This window comes from Podospora pseudopauciseta, assembly GCF_035222475.1.
Source record: "Podospora pseudopauciseta strain CBS 411.78 chromosome 5 map unlocalized CBS411.78m_5, whole genome shotgun sequence".
Classification (NCBI taxonomy): domain Eukaryota; kingdom Fungi; phylum Ascomycota; class Sordariomycetes; order Sordariales; family Podosporaceae; genus Podospora; species Podospora pseudopauciseta.
The window spans coordinates 161,862-176,254 of record NW_026946665.1 but is presented as its reverse complement, the minus strand read 5'-3'; the positions used below and the strand labels follow the sequence as shown (position 1 = coordinate 176,254).

The following is a 14,393-nucleotide window of genomic DNA, read 5'->3' as shown; positions in this document are numbered from 1 at the left end:
CTTATCATTCTTATCGTTGCCAGCATGCACTCCTGCCCCGCTTCTCTCTATTGTTACGAAGTCCCAAGAGTTCAATGCAAAGTAAACAGCAGGCAAACTCCCGCTCTGTCTTGCTCAGAATTTCCATTCTCACTTTTTCATGGAAACCCCTTCAACTTAGGCGTGTAAAGTCGCATTTTTGCCTTTCGTGCCTCGGGAAGCCGTTGACCACTAGCCTCATTTCGACTTGACAACAACCCTAACCCAACCGACCCCGTCGCGACTCACAAAGATGGATAAAAACGATAGATTCCTCTCCTCTGACGAGAAGCTGCTGGAGACCGGGCTATTCTCTGATGTCGTTGTCAAGTGTGGAGACAAAGAGTGGAAGCTTCACAAGGCCATTCTGTGGTTCGTCTCGCAACCGATACATCGACCACTTCACCCAGCTAACCCGCAAGTAGCACCCGCAGTGTCTGGTTCGAGAAGGCCCTGACCGGGAAATTTGAGGAGGCAACCAGCGGTGTTATCACCATTCAGGACTTTGAGCCCGAGGCTGTTGAATGGGTCATCCGGTACATCTACACCGGCGTCTGCGACATTGCCACCCTTCGGGGCCCTGAGAAAATGACCATGACCAACTTTGTCACATGCTTCGAGGTTCACAGTGTCGCCGACTTCTTTGCCCTGGGCCCACTGGCCAAGATTGCTCTCGACACTCTGACCGCTGAGTTCGATACCAAACTCCCCGCCATCCAGCTGCAACAAGAGTCTTGCAAGGAGTGGCTCCCTGAGCTCTGCGAGGCCATCCGCCTGGTCTACGAAGACATTCCCATCAGCGACATGGCCGTGACCTCTATTCGCAAGGCGTTCGTGTCGTTCATTCACACGGCACGGTACTATTTCATGAAGGAGCCTCGGTTCACCAAGTTTCTCGATGAGGAAGCTCCGCTGTTGTCTTTGGACTTGTTTCGAGCCATGAGAGCAACGGGAGACTTCATCGCCCACCCGCTAGACCCGTACTGCTCTTTTTGCAAGAACAAGCCCAGCCGAGCAGAGAAGGGCTACTACACGCATATTGCCCCGGAGCCGCTCAAGCTCACTGCCTGCTGCTCAAACTGCGCTGTCAAGAAGGACTTTCCCAGCGGCATGCAGGACTGGCTTGCGAAGGATACTCGTGCTTTGGGTTAGAATTACAAAGAAGATGCCAAGAGTCAGACAAACGTTACTACTTTGCCAGAGGTGGTGCCTACTCTGATCGTGAATGTCCCTCAGATTCCACAAGTGTCCTCCCAGACAGCCATGTCTGCCTCCATAACACCATTCGATCTTATCAACCCCTTTTTTTCGCAGTTACCTCCCAATTTTTTGTCTGCTTCGACTGTTCCGCCGCTTCAAAGCCCGCTTCCTTGGCCAGGCGATGTTTTTCCCGGCTATAACTTGATTGGAAGAGGACCCCGCGGCCAGTACGGGGAACGACCTCGAGAGGCCGACCTGGAAGAGGCCTACCAGGAAGAGGTCTACCAGGAAGATGCTGACCAAGAGGATTCCAGTAGCCAATGTGAGTAACTGCCATGGGGATTTGGGTAACCGGTAAAACTAAGGTAGAAACCATTCCCCGAACAGGTCACTGTCTTCTTTTCTCCAGATACATAACATACCTCAGCATGCGGGCTCCTCAGCTCCCGGTAGTACTAGGCTTAATCTCGTTTATAATACAGCAGAGGAGGCATGGATTGTCCTCCTTATGCCTTTCGTTGTGTATGTGATTTAGTTGTGACCCTAGAATCGACAAGCTGCTACTCGGTCGCAATTCTGAGAATAAAGGGTTCATCATGCACAGTCAGAGATAGCGAATAGACGTCCTGGGTCTTGATACCCTTTGGTTTTGGTCCGTCAACAGGCCCATTCACAAGTACGGCCTCACTCCCGAGTTGCTGAATTACACTATCACGAAGTAGGTACCTGACTCTCTCGATAGCAGGTTACATGATCCAGGCTCTAGTCATCACTAAACATCACTAAAGGAAGACGGTGCATATTACTCCGATCATTTCGTAATTTACTGTGTATCATCATATAATTATTGCTTCAGCCCTCGTTACCACCTGATCAAATGCCTAGTGACCATAAAATCTGACTTCCGCTCCTCTTTTCCCTCTGTATCTTGGCCAACCCCCATCTTGGCGTAACCAGTCATTGTTAAGGTATCTATTTTCTCTCTCCCCGCCCAGGTGAAGACGCACCATTACTGCTCAGCTTCAGATGGGACCACGGTAGGTTCGAGGAAAAGTATCGATCGATGGCTTTAATGGAGCAATCGTTGTCTGTGCGGTTTGGTCGCTGGCTCTCACTAGTTGAAGAAGGGCTGATTGTCAGAGACCCAGCGCTCGGTCGGGGAGACGATGTGGTGTCAGTATGGCTGATGGATACGTGAGCAAAGTCGATCATTGGAATACTTGGAGAGATTCAAGGCAGGCTTGCTCACTGGGCCGAGGAGTCCGGCTTGGTATTGTCCTGACAATTGAGCATGAGCAAGGCTGCCATCTGTCGAGTACCGTATCCAGTAGCTTCAGAACACTTTGCAGTTAGGATGGTGTGGTGATCAGGAGCATTTTTTCTACCAACAAAGGCATACCGCCGCCGACCCAAAGAGTTCCGGGCTCTTATACACGAAGGCAAAGGCTCTTCAAGCAAACAGGTGCAATGGGATGGCCTCTCTGTTGTGCACACTTGCAGGCAACCAGATATTCATCAGCTCCATTGCCAAAATGGCAACACACACCGTGACTTCTGGGTAAATGAACGCGTCTATCCGCCATAAATCTCGTCTCAAATCCCGGAGCCGACTGCCACCATCCCATTACGTCGAACTGGCCTGGCGGTCAACAAGCAGCTTGACCGAGTCTTTGATGCTGAGTGTGGAGGACCCAAGGATTCAATGACAAGGATCACAAATGCTATATCAGTCATTCTAATGCGGACCGAGTGGCACTACATGCCTGTCAAATGGGAACTTCATATCGAGTTTCCCAGGCATCTTGACCTCGACTTCATTTCGGTGCCCGATCGACAATGGAACATGATGCACCAAGTGCCGCTTCACATGCATGCATGCTCCCTCAACGGTTGAGCATTGAATGGTTACACCAACCCCAGATTTCAATCAGGCTAATTACTGTCGATCTTGCTACTTGAGATAACGTTTATCGACCGGGTCCAGAACTGTCCGAGGGGTGGTGAAGTGGACATGAATGATACATGAACAGAGCCACAGTTCTATATCTTTGTCTCCTGCTGCCCTGGTCGAGAAGAAACCTGCCTAGCTCTTGCTTTTGCCACCAAGTACGCAATTTTTCGTTTCACCAATCTTGCCAGGCGATAAAGGTCAAAGCTGGGTCGCGCACCACAATACTTCCAGTGGTATTAGCCGGCGACGGAGGGTACATTATCGGCCCGGACTTTTTCGATGAGAGCCCTTGTCGGAGAATGGTGGCTACACACCATCCTTTTGAGAATGGCGCGGTTCAGGAGCCTCGCGCAGTACTCAGTCTCCGAATTCTTTTGCTCAACCGGTGTCAGTTGGCCAGGACACTCAATCAACCTAACAGGTCATGTCATGTACATTCAGTGTTAAGGAAAGTTTGAATGTATCGAAAGCCCTTGCCAAGGACAACACCCCATGTGGTCAACCCTCATCATGAAACATGATCTCCAGTACTCAGACCTCCTGGAATCTTCACTCCTCGAAGCTCTGAATCCCACAGATCTCTTTCTTTCCCAACCGAGAAGAATAATCATCATCCATCACCATGCTACTTACTCAAGTATTAGTCCCTCTAACACTCTTTGGACAGTCCCCCCTCGGTCCGCCACCCCAAACCTGCCCCCCAAATGAAGTCATCAACTACATCTCCACATGCCCCAAGCATCCACATATTATACCAGCGCCAGGATGCACCGCTAAGGCCAGCACAATCAGGCTGCCCTGGGCCGTCGGCTCTCTCTGCCATCGCACTGGCGACAAGGAATATTGCGTCTATATGCTTCCAAACTTCAATGATGGAAAGGGGATATCACTTGTGACTACCTCGTCCGTCATCTGCTCGGTTTCCACCCTACCTCATCACGACAAATGGTGGAGCACTCCCAACACTGCCAACACACCAGACCTGTTAGAGGTCAAGCCCATCGAAGGCAAGGGTTTAGGCGTGGTCGCAGCCAACAGAACCATCAGGAAAAACACCAGAGTGATGGTCGATGCGCCAGGGTTGATGATTGAGCACGGGGCTTTCACCAAGTTGAGAACGGAAATGCTGGCTGATTTGATTCACGAAGCGGCTAGCATGTTGCCATATCCCTCGCGCGAGGATTTCTTCGCCTTATCAGGGGCTGAGGGATTACTCCGAAATTCGAAGGAGAGCGCTCTGGCGATTGTTGGGAAGAATGCGTTTCATACCAAGATTGAGGACATAGAATTTCATGCTGTCTTTTTGGATGGTGAGACTTTCCCAGCTGGGTAATCAGGGTGATGCTGACAGATCTTGAAACCGAATCTCAGTGTCTAGAGTCAACCACGCCTGCAGCCCCAATGCTGCTTACCATTTTGATCCGCTGACCATGCGAAAGAGTCTTATCACAGTGCGGGATATCCACCCAGGAGAAGAGCTGACGATAGGATACGTCGAGTAAGTAATACCCATATTCCCTCTAGACATTCTGATTACACTAACAAAGAATATTTCTAGCTTGACCCAGCCCTCTCAGACTCGACAGGCATCCCTCTCACACTGGAACTTCACTTGCTCCTGCCCTCGATGCACCCAAGCATCTCGTCGCCAGAAAGAATCAGATGATCGCACAGCCCAGCTTGTAAACATCAGAAACGAGCTGGACCAGTACGATCACGGTGTTGAAGACGGCCCCGGGATGGCAGAGCTCTTGACCATTCTCTATGAACTTGAGGGCCTAGAGGCTAGGCTGCACGAGACATATTACCGCACCGCAATCGAGTTCAATGGTATCGGAAATAAGTGGGAAGCGATCAAGTTCGCGAGGCTGTGTTTGGAAAGAGGTCTCCTGTTGAAGGACGAGACCCGACCGTTTGTCAGTGAAATGAAGGCCTTGATCGAGGACGCCGAGGGACATTGGAGCTGGCGGTTCCGGTTGGGTGTTGGTCACCAGGACTGACAATGTTAAGGTATCATCCGATCCATCATTCCAAAATCTCGGCCCCGAGCTCTCAGCCCTTGGTTTCAGCCGAATACCTGCGTCCCCGGGTCAGGCTCGTGTATCCGGGCCCGAGATCGCACAAGATGGCCACGCGCAACCATTCCCCACACACCAAGTGACCACATCCAAGGCCTTGGCACCTTCCGGACATTCTGACAGACTGGCGGAGACCCCAGATTGGCACCTTCCCGTTTGTTTGTCCCTTGGGAGCGGCAGTTCCCCACGTTTTATCCGCCGAGGGCAGGTACGGATGGATAGCTACAAAACAGACGGGAACCTGGAAAGCTCTTTCCCTGGGCAAAACATATAAAATTTCCAATCCCGTGCCCGTGTCTTGGATGTCTGTGGTACCCATCGTAGGGCAGAGCACACAATGCAATCAACATGCTGAAATCACCTGCTTTACCAATCCAACCACCACCACCACCACCACCTAGGATCACAACAATGACGACTTTAACAGTGTTACCGTCGGTGACCACCAAGCCCTACGACATCGTCGCCGCAGCTGAAGCCCTCCTAGAAGACGCCAAACGTCTGGCCGTCACCATCGACCAAGGCAGCGATAATGTCCCCCTCCGTCGCAAACTCGCCCAGACCGCCCGCACACTTGCCGTTGAAACATCGCACCCTCTTGACGCCGTAAAAGACGAATGGCTCACCACCTCCGGTATTGCCGTCTGGTCGTTGCTTACCTCGTGGAAGGCCTTTGACTTGATCCCCCTCACCGCACCAGGTTACATCACCTATGCCGACCTGGCCCGCCAGCTAGACGCCGATGAGTCGTTGATCAGTTTGTACTGTTCCCCCTTGCTGTGACCTACCGAGTTAACCAAGTTCTCCAGCCCGGCTCATCACCCACCTCATCGCGACAGGCAAACTCTCCCCTGGCCCAGTTCCGAACTCGGTCTCCCATTCTAGGCTGTCACCTCTCTACATCTCCACCAACCCCGTTTCGGACCTCGCTGTGATTGCTGTAGGCAACGGATTCAAACCCTTCTTCCAATGGCCGGATTATTTCTCCAAGTATGGCCGCCGCGAGCCGCTTGGACAGACTCACACGCCGTTTTCATTTGCTTGGGGCCATGCTGAGCTTCCTCCGTGGGAAGTCAAGGCTTTGTATCCCGAGTACAGCGCTTCGTTCAAGCGGTCGATGCAGGCTAAGAATATCTTTGGGGGGGATATACCCATTACCGGGGGGGGGGCGTTGTATGACGTTTCTTGGGTGGGTTCCAAGACACCAACGGATGAAAACACAGTCAAGATTGTGGATGTGGGAGGGGGAATGGGGCATTTGGTGAAGGAACTGCTGGAAAATGTGCAGGGATTGAAGCCACAAGAGTGTGTGCTTCAGGACCGACCTGATGTGATTGAGGGGGTGGAGAAGATGGGTGATCCAGGGCTGAAAGGGGTGAGGTTCATGAGCCATGATTTCCATGAGAGGCAGCCTGTGAGAGGCGCATGGGTGTATGTCTTGAGAAGGATCCTGCTTGATTACTCTGATGACCTGGCAGTCAACATTCTCAAGCAGGTGGCTGGTGCGCTGCCTGACGTCGACAAGGACGTGAGGGTTTTGATTGTTGAGTTCAAGCTATTCGAGGGGATCGGTCAGCCACCGCAGAATACGCACGTCGATTTGATGATGTTCAATCTGGGGGGCAAGCTGAGGAATGAGAGGATGTATAGGGATTTGGTTGAGAAGGCTGGGATGAAGGTGGTGAAGTATCATGTCCGGGCGGGTGATCCGCATTGTGTGGTTGAATGCGCCAAGGCTTGAGTTTGAGCATTTGGGCTAGGGGGCTGATGGCATCACGACCGGTTATTAGGGTTGTGGTGTTTTTGTGTGTATGATAGATAGGAAAGGACAATGAAAATAAGCTTGCGCCGTGTGCAAATCTTTCCCAGGGGAGGCTGAAAACGGCGGGGCATGTCATGACGTCAGTGACGGGTTCAATGTGAATCAATGACACGCTGAAAGGCCGCTGAGAGTAAACATCACGGTGGTATTTGTAGTTGAGATCCTCTACTTTTCCCGGGGCCAAAACAGTGTTTTCGACCGCAAATTTAAAGCCCTACTGACGATACTACCACTTCTCACACCTGAACAAGACCAACGGAATCTCTACAACCTTGATGGTACTCCGTCCTCACCACTTCTCAGCCGTCTCGAAGCGGATCATCACTCCTGCATTCACACGCCCTCTCTCAGCTTCCCCTCGATTTTTCAAAATGGCCGACCACAAAAACGAAAACAACAAGCGCAGCCGCCGCGACGAGCCTCACCAGTACCAGGCCAGCTCCCGGACCGACCGCGAGGAGGACCAGTGGAAGTTCCGCGCCCCGTACAAGATCCACGACAAGGGCGAGAACTTTGACGTCAAGTGGAAGGGCAAGTGCCACTGCGGTGCGGTGCAGTATGAGCTGTCGAGGGAGAAGCCGCTGGCGAGCAAGTACTGCCATTGCACTACCTGTCAGAGGATGCACGGGGTATGTCCCCACCAAAGAACAAGCTGTCGTCGTGGATATAGTGACTAATGAGAGAGAGGAAATAGGCACCCTTTCAATGGGCAGCGATTTTCCACAAGGAAGATATCAACTTTACCAATGGGCATCACGATCTGGGGTGGTACGACCCTACCGCCAAGTCGACTACTCACCATCTCCCGTGCAAAGTGCAGTGTGCCTACTGCCGGACGCCGATCATGGACGAGGGGAGGAATATGATTTTGTTGTTCCCTACGCTGATTGAGGGGATCAACACCAAGAAGGGGAGGGAGGCGTTTGCGGCGCAGTGTCACATGTTTTATCCGCAGAGGGTGGTGGATATCAAGGATGGGTTGCCAAAGTTTAGCAGGCTGGCGGACGAGAGCGACCTATGTGATGAGGAGACTGGGGAGGTGATGGAGGGGACTAACCCGAAGAAGGATAAGGAGAAAGAGAAGAAGAAGGAGTAGAGGTTGCCAAGAGTCCCATGGTTGCTGTACATAGGTAGGCAGGTAGGGCAAGGGAATGAATGGACTTGAAAAGAGGCGTTTAACTTTTTGAGTCACAGTGTGACGGTGTTACGATGGACAGAGGAGAGGGAGAAAACGAGCAGCTCACCCGGAAGATAATCCCTAAATGCCGCGCAAGAGAGCCCCGAGGGAGAGCCGACCCAGCGTTGCAGTACCATCACCAATTTCGGCCAAATCGTCTGAAACAGACGCACGTCATGTTGGATAAGACGTAAGTGGCTCGTGAGAGGGGGGGGAGTGCCTCGTCGGGTACCAATCCACTCCAGCGCAGCCCAAAGATTGAGCTTATCGGTGGTGTATGCATCTCGATAACGGTCGTACCGATGAGGGGGAAAACGTGGTATTTTCTCTCGATGTATGCTGTGTGATGGTGTGTTGGAGGGGCGGGAATGGGAGAGGGAGAGGGAGGAGAGAACCAGTCACGGAACCAGATCTCGCCATGTGAAGGAGATGGCGGCGATGGAATAACGGCAGGAGATCAAGGACAGCATCGTCGGGGAAATGCGGCCAATTCGGCGGCACAACTGCGGCAGGCCGGGAGAGAAACGACTCTCTGTGAGAAAAGCGAAGCGACGTTGAAAATGGCTCACTCAAGAGAGTGTGTTGCGGCGCTTGTCAGAAATGTGTTGCGTTTTTTTTTTGTCGATGGCACACCACACACACAGAGAGAGACAGAGAAGGTCAGCTATTCAGGCTGATATGGTGTCGCGGATGTCGCGCGTCGTTGTCACCAGAGAGGTGGCCAAAAAGAAAAATAGATAGGTGCAAGATCTAGCCAACCCTTTTGAGGCCCGTCATCCCGTGGCCCTGGCCGGCAGGGGTGTTGTCGTCCTGGTCAGGCCTGGAACATATCACTCGGCATCGCGATTGTGGCTGCTGCACCTGCAATCAAGCTTATCGTGACATGACACTGTACTGAACCAAACTCTCAGGCGGCGTGTCGCCTCAAAAAAACAACGTTAGAACTCCCCCCCTGGAACCTGGAAGCTGTGGTGGAATCCACACACCCAAGCACCCGACCCAAGGCACCAAGCAACTCCCAAGAGCACGTTTCCCTCTTTTAGTCTTGGTCGGTCCAGAGCGAGTAAAAAGGCGCTTGTCCGCACCTCCAACCGTTCCCTCCCCTCCCCCGGTGCGTTCTTCTTTCGTCACCTGCCTCCTCCCCCCTCCATCTCATCCCCAGCAATCCGATCTTGGAAAGCAACGACGACGGGAGCACTTGGGTATCCAGCGAAAACACGTGCCGCGCTCGGAGAACAACCGCCGCCCCGAGAACTGGCAAGGGAAAAGCAAACCACTCTTTTTTTATCTTTGCCCTTAGTGGTGCCACTAACCATTACGTCAGGACCAGTCGGTGAGTGGTCAATGCTTTCTTCCTTCAGCCCCTCCTTGTCACCGTCCCCATCATGGCATTCTATTACATGACATGCGGCCTCACTTTCAGCTGTTGGGGAAAGTGGAGCCATGAATCATATGGGGTCATGAAGAATAGAGAGAGAACCTTGGAAAACAATAGAGCGCAGAAGAGAAGGGGAAAGAAAAAGAGAGAGACACAGCGAGACGGAGAACCAAAAGAAAAAAAAAGCTTTGGGCCTTGGTGCAGAGTACCCCGCCATTTGCTGGGCGCTGGCTGTCAAAATGCCCCTCACCTCCAATAAGCGGATGGTGCCCAATCACGGAGCAACATCGCGAAATACCGGGCGGTGCATTGCGGGCCATTGAAGCAACAGCAGCAGCAGCAGCAACAACAGCGCGTCCGGGCAGCCAGCAGCAAAAGCAACCGAGATCGGGAATAGCTGCAGGAGTTGCCGGAGGAAAAGAGAGAGTGAGAGAGAGAAGACAAAGACTCGCGGCTGGAAGGACGCCGAAAGATTGAGAGACCCCACCGGGCTTTCGCTACCCACAGGCCTGAGCCCTGTTCAGCTTTGCTTCCTGCCCCTGACTGTGCGCTCCACGAGTCCAGTCATCTCGTCTTTCATCCCGTCATAGAGCTGCGAGTTTGCCAACTTGTGCCTCTTCCTCTGCAGAAAGACAAAACAGGACACTTTACCCTTTACACTTTATTACACTACACTACACTACACTACCCCCATTACACTTTTCACTACTGCAAAAACCAACATCCTTTTCTGTCTCTCTGTCTCTGCGTCTCCCGTCCTCTGCCGTCTCTCTCTAATCACCATATACCATCGAGACATCCGTTAACACGCCTAACCATGGTGCAGAAACCAGAGGACCAACAAGGCTCGAAAGGCCTGCCTCATCGTCCCCAAGTGCCCTTACGAAACGACTCCTTCCTCCCGCCCCATCTCCGATCGTCAGTCACCGCCGTGCCCGTGACGCCCGACATCACCCAAGAGACGTACGAGTCGGATAACAGCAACAACTCGAGCGGTGGCCAAGGACCGTCCAGAGGGGACTACTTCTCGCGCAGAGTCCTTGACCACGCCATTGCCGCTTCTCCCGCTCCCGACAGCACAAACCGCGAAGGGCAGTCGTTCCATAACAAGGTGACTGTTGGTGCACAAGAGGGCAAGAATTGGATGAACAGGCTCACCGAAGCTACCATGGCCGGCCGCAGAGAGTCCATGTCCGAGTTTCGGGAGATCAGCCCGGATCTCGCGCTCAGTGGAAACATCATCTCAGCAACCTTTAACATCCCCCATTCGCTAAAGTACAGGAAAGGCTCCGACTGGGTATGTCTCGTGTCTCTCTTTTTCTTCTTCTTCTTCTTCTTCTTCTTCTTCTTCTTCTTCTTCTTATTCTTATCTTTTTCCTCCAACGGTGGTGTCGTTGATGTTCAACGGCGCCAAGTGGCTTGCATTCATCGAGTAGCAACGGTTTGCCAAGTTTCGGAATGGTGGGGCTGATGTCATCATTGTGCTGCAGGAGTTGACACCCCGCCGAGGCCAGTCGGCACTTTTCGACTCCTTTTCCTACCTCTCGTCGGACGACTCACCATGGAACCACATCGTTGTGGCCTGGACTGGCGAGATTGAGACCCCGACCGACACCCCATCGCCTCCCGGCACGCCGCCCACCACCACGGTCCACCTCAGCGCTCTCAACCATCTCTCTAAGCCTGTGCCCATCGATGGCGTTGCCCCGCCCACCCCTCCGTTGGTCGACGGCCTCTGGATTCCCCGGGATGACATGCTGCGTCTCGAGAATCAGCTCTCCCACAACAAAAGAATAAAGACGATCCCCGTCTGGCTGGCCGACGACTCGGACGGGCTGGACGAGGGCATCCGCTTGAAGGACCAGGCAAGATGGAGACGCTATGCCGAGCACGACCTCTACACCCTCTTCCACTACAGACAACACGAGCCCACCGACGGCCGTGCTGAGAGAGTGCAATGGGCCGACTACTACCGCATGAACCAAAAGTTTGCTAACAGGATCCTTGAGGTCTACAAGCCCGGCGACATTGTCATTGTGCATGACTATAACCTGATGCTGCTGCCTAGCATGCTGCGGCAACGGTCTCCTCACATGTACATCTCGTTTTACTTGCACTCGCCTTTCCCCAGCAGCGAGTTTCTGCGCTGTCTGCCACGGAGAAAAGAGGTCCTCGAGGGCGTGCTCGGCGCCAACCTGGTGGGGTTCCAAAGCTATAGCTACTCCCGCCACTTTGCCAGCTGCTGCACGCGCATTCTGGGCTTCCCATCCGACACGGCAGGAATCGACGCTTATGGAGGTCGAGTAGAGATCGGCGTGTTCCCCATTGGCATTGACGCAACCAAGGTGGCCAGTCTTGCATGGACAGACGAGGTCAACACTAAGTATGGGAACTTGAAGAAGTTGTACGAGGGCAAGAAGGTGATTGTGGGCCGTGACCGTCTGGATACTGTCCGCGGCGTCGCCCAGAAGCTGATGGCCTTTGAGCGGTTCCTCGAGATGTACCCCGAGTGGCGCGAGAAGGTCGTCCTTATTCAGGTCACTTCTCCCACCAGCATTGAGGAGGAGGGAGATGGTTCCGAGAGCAAGATCGCCAGCCGTGTGAGCGAACTTATTATGAAGATCAACGGCATGTACGGTTCGCTTGGATTCTCCCCTGTGCAGCACTACGCCCAGTACATCAGCCAAGAAGAGTACTTTGCTCTCCTCCGCGCCGCCGACATCGGCCTCATCACCTCGGTCAGAGACGGCATGAATACTACTTCGTTGGAGTATGTTATTTGCCAGCGCGACACTGCCGGTCCCCTGATTCTCTCCGAGTTCAGTGGCACAGCCGGCTCTCTCAAGGACGCGATTCACATCAACCCATGGGATTTGTCGGGCGTCGCCGAAGCCATCAACAATGCTCTTCTCATGCCAAAAGACAAGCGCGAGGCAATGCAGAATAGTCTGCTGGCTCACGTCACCAGCAAGAATGTGCAGTTCTGGATTGTTGGTTTCCTCAGGCGCTTGGTCAATGTTCTTGGTAGCCGCAAGAACATCATCTCGACTCCTCTTCTGGACCGCTCCGAGATGCTTAGAAGGTACCGGGCGGCCAAGAAGCGCCTGTTCATGTTCGACTATGACGGCACGCTCACCCCCATAGTGCGGGAGCCCAGCGCTGCTGTTCCTTCGGAGCGCGTCATCACCAGCTTGAAGGCGCTTGCTGCCGACCCCCAGAATGCCGTCTGGATTATCTCTGGCCGCGACCAGGAGTTCCTGTCTCATCATCTGGGCCACATTTCGGGTCTTGGCTTCAGTGCCGAGCATGGCAGTTTCATGAGAAACCCAGGCTCGACCGAGTGGGAGAATCTGGTGGAGAAGTTCGACATGGGCTGGCAAGAGGAGGTCATTGCCGTGTTCCAGAAATACACGGACAAGGTCCCGGGTAAGTCTTTTTTTCGGTCACCCGAGGCTTGCGACGCTGACTGACCATTTCTAGGATCGTTTATTGAACGAAAACGGTGCGCTTTGACGTGGCATTACCGCCTGGCCGATCCCGAACAAGGCCTCCACATGTCACGCGAATGCCAAAAGGAGCTTGAAGACACCGTGGCTCGCAAGTGGGATGTGGAAGTGATGCCCGGAAAGGCCAACATTGAGGTTCGCCCTACATTTATCAACAAGGGAGAGATCGCGAAGCGCCTTGTCAACACGTACAATGCTGAGCTCAAGGCTCTCGAGTCCCACGACGAATCGGCCCGCAAGCTCGAATTTGTTCTCTGCATGGGAGACGATTTTACCGACGAGGACATGTTCCGTGCCCTCAACGGCCTGTCTGCGCCCAACGATGGCACAGCCGAGGTGGAGGCAGAGAACACCTTTTCCGTGACCGTTGGAGCCAGCACCAAGGTTACGCTGGCCAGGTGGCATGTGTTGGAGCCGCAAGACGTTATTGAGTGTGTTGCGCTTCTTGCGGGTGTTGGCGGCAGCGGGACGGGCGCCACAGACGGTGTCTTGAGCATGGGGGAGAACAACCTGGCAGCGCTGGCGGCTGTGGAGGACCACATCCCCGAGAAGCTTTGAAGGGACACGCGGTGAAAAGAGCGAAGTTACAGACAGGCGGTACCTTTATTTGTTTTTGATAGGCGGGGGAAGACTATGATATTATCAGCGATTACCGCCATGCATTGCTTGAGTGTGCTGTTTTAGAGGTTATGGAATGATACAGGCTGGAGGCATCCTTTATTTTGTCATGAGCAAGAAGATTTGGTTGGTTGGCTATATAGAGTTAGTCAATTCAACATTATCATGCAATGTCTAGTAACCCCAGGCTTGTAAACAACTTCATGAAGTGGAAGCACCGTCACTTCGACCTTCCCCAGTCTGGGAACCGCCACCAGCACCAACAAACACAACTAGCACTGCCGCATAGGCCGCCGTGCACGCGACGACATCTTTTGGATGGGAATCGTTCATGAACAAAGCCAAAATAACTGCCACGCCCAAAACACAGCACGATGTCGTGATGATGGCGACGCCTTCACTCGGATTGCGCACCATGATGAGCATCGGGCCCACGAGGGCCAGTCCGCCACCCAAAGCCATAAAGAAGCGTTGCCATAGCATTTTCTGATCCTTTGACTTTTTGTATTTTGACAGCCCTGAAGTGCTTTGCATCAAAGCTAGCCTCAGCTCTCTGGTGATGATACTCAGGGGATCATCCACGGCGAGTTCCGGTTGGGGGGCGGCGGCTGCAGGGTTGTCAAGGGCTTTCATGGTAGCGAGGAT

At 53.2% G+C, this 14,393-nt stretch overlaps 5 protein-coding genes across 5 annotated transcripts; all 5 read left to right on the top strand.

Moving 5' to 3' along the window:
- The first annotated feature begins 69 nt into the window (after window positions 1–69).
- QC763_507230 (uncharacterized protein) lies at window positions 70–1,301 on the top strand. The gene is made up of 2 exons (XM_062913322.1): window positions 70–390; window positions 444–1,301. The coding sequence occupies exons 1-2, from the start codon at window positions 272–274 to the stop codon at window positions 1,168–1,170; spliced, it is 846 nt and encodes a 281-aa protein (XP_062764640.1). The 5' UTR covers window positions 70–271; the 3' UTR covers window positions 1,171–1,301.
- Window positions 1,302–3,425: 2,124 nt separating this feature from the next.
- On the top strand, window positions 3,426–5,169 carry QC763_507237 (uncharacterized protein; the record flags this gene model as incomplete). Its single annotated transcript, XM_062913323.1, has 3 exons — window positions 3,426–4,479; window positions 4,541–4,667; window positions 4,728–5,169. Exons 1-3 carry the CDS (start codon window positions 3,792–3,794, stop codon window positions 5,167–5,169), a joined length of 1,257 nt encoding a protein of 418 aa, XP_062764639.1. The 5' UTR covers window positions 3,426–3,791.
- A 426-nt stretch (window positions 5,170–5,595) lies between these two features.
- Window positions 5,596–6,988, top strand: QC763_507240 (uncharacterized protein; the record flags this gene model as incomplete). Its single annotated transcript, XM_062913324.1, has 2 exons — window positions 5,596–6,004; window positions 6,057–6,988. 2 exons carry the CDS (start codon window positions 5,596–5,598, stop codon window positions 6,986–6,988), a joined length of 1,341 nt encoding a protein of 446 aa, XP_062764638.1.
- A 356-nt stretch (window positions 6,989–7,344) lies between these two features.
- QC763_507250 (uncharacterized protein) lies at window positions 7,345–8,255 on the top strand (the record flags this gene model as incomplete). The annotated part of the gene is made up of 2 exons (XM_062913325.1): window positions 7,345–7,698; window positions 7,764–8,255. 2 exons carry the CDS (start codon window positions 7,345–7,347, stop codon window positions 8,163–8,165), a joined length of 756 nt encoding a protein of 251 aa, XP_062764637.1. The 3' UTR covers window positions 8,166–8,255.
- A 620-nt stretch (window positions 8,256–8,875) lies between these two features.
- On the top strand, window positions 8,876–13,930 carry QC763_507260 (uncharacterized protein). Its single transcript, XM_062913326.1, has 3 exons — window positions 8,876–10,921; window positions 11,115–13,050; window positions 13,105–13,930. The coding sequence occupies exons 1-3, from the start codon at window positions 10,442–10,444 to the stop codon at window positions 13,686–13,688; spliced, it is 3,000 nt and encodes a 999-aa protein (XP_062764636.1). The 5' UTR covers window positions 8,876–10,441; the 3' UTR covers window positions 13,689–13,930.
- Window positions 13,931–14,393: the final 463 nt, after the last annotated feature.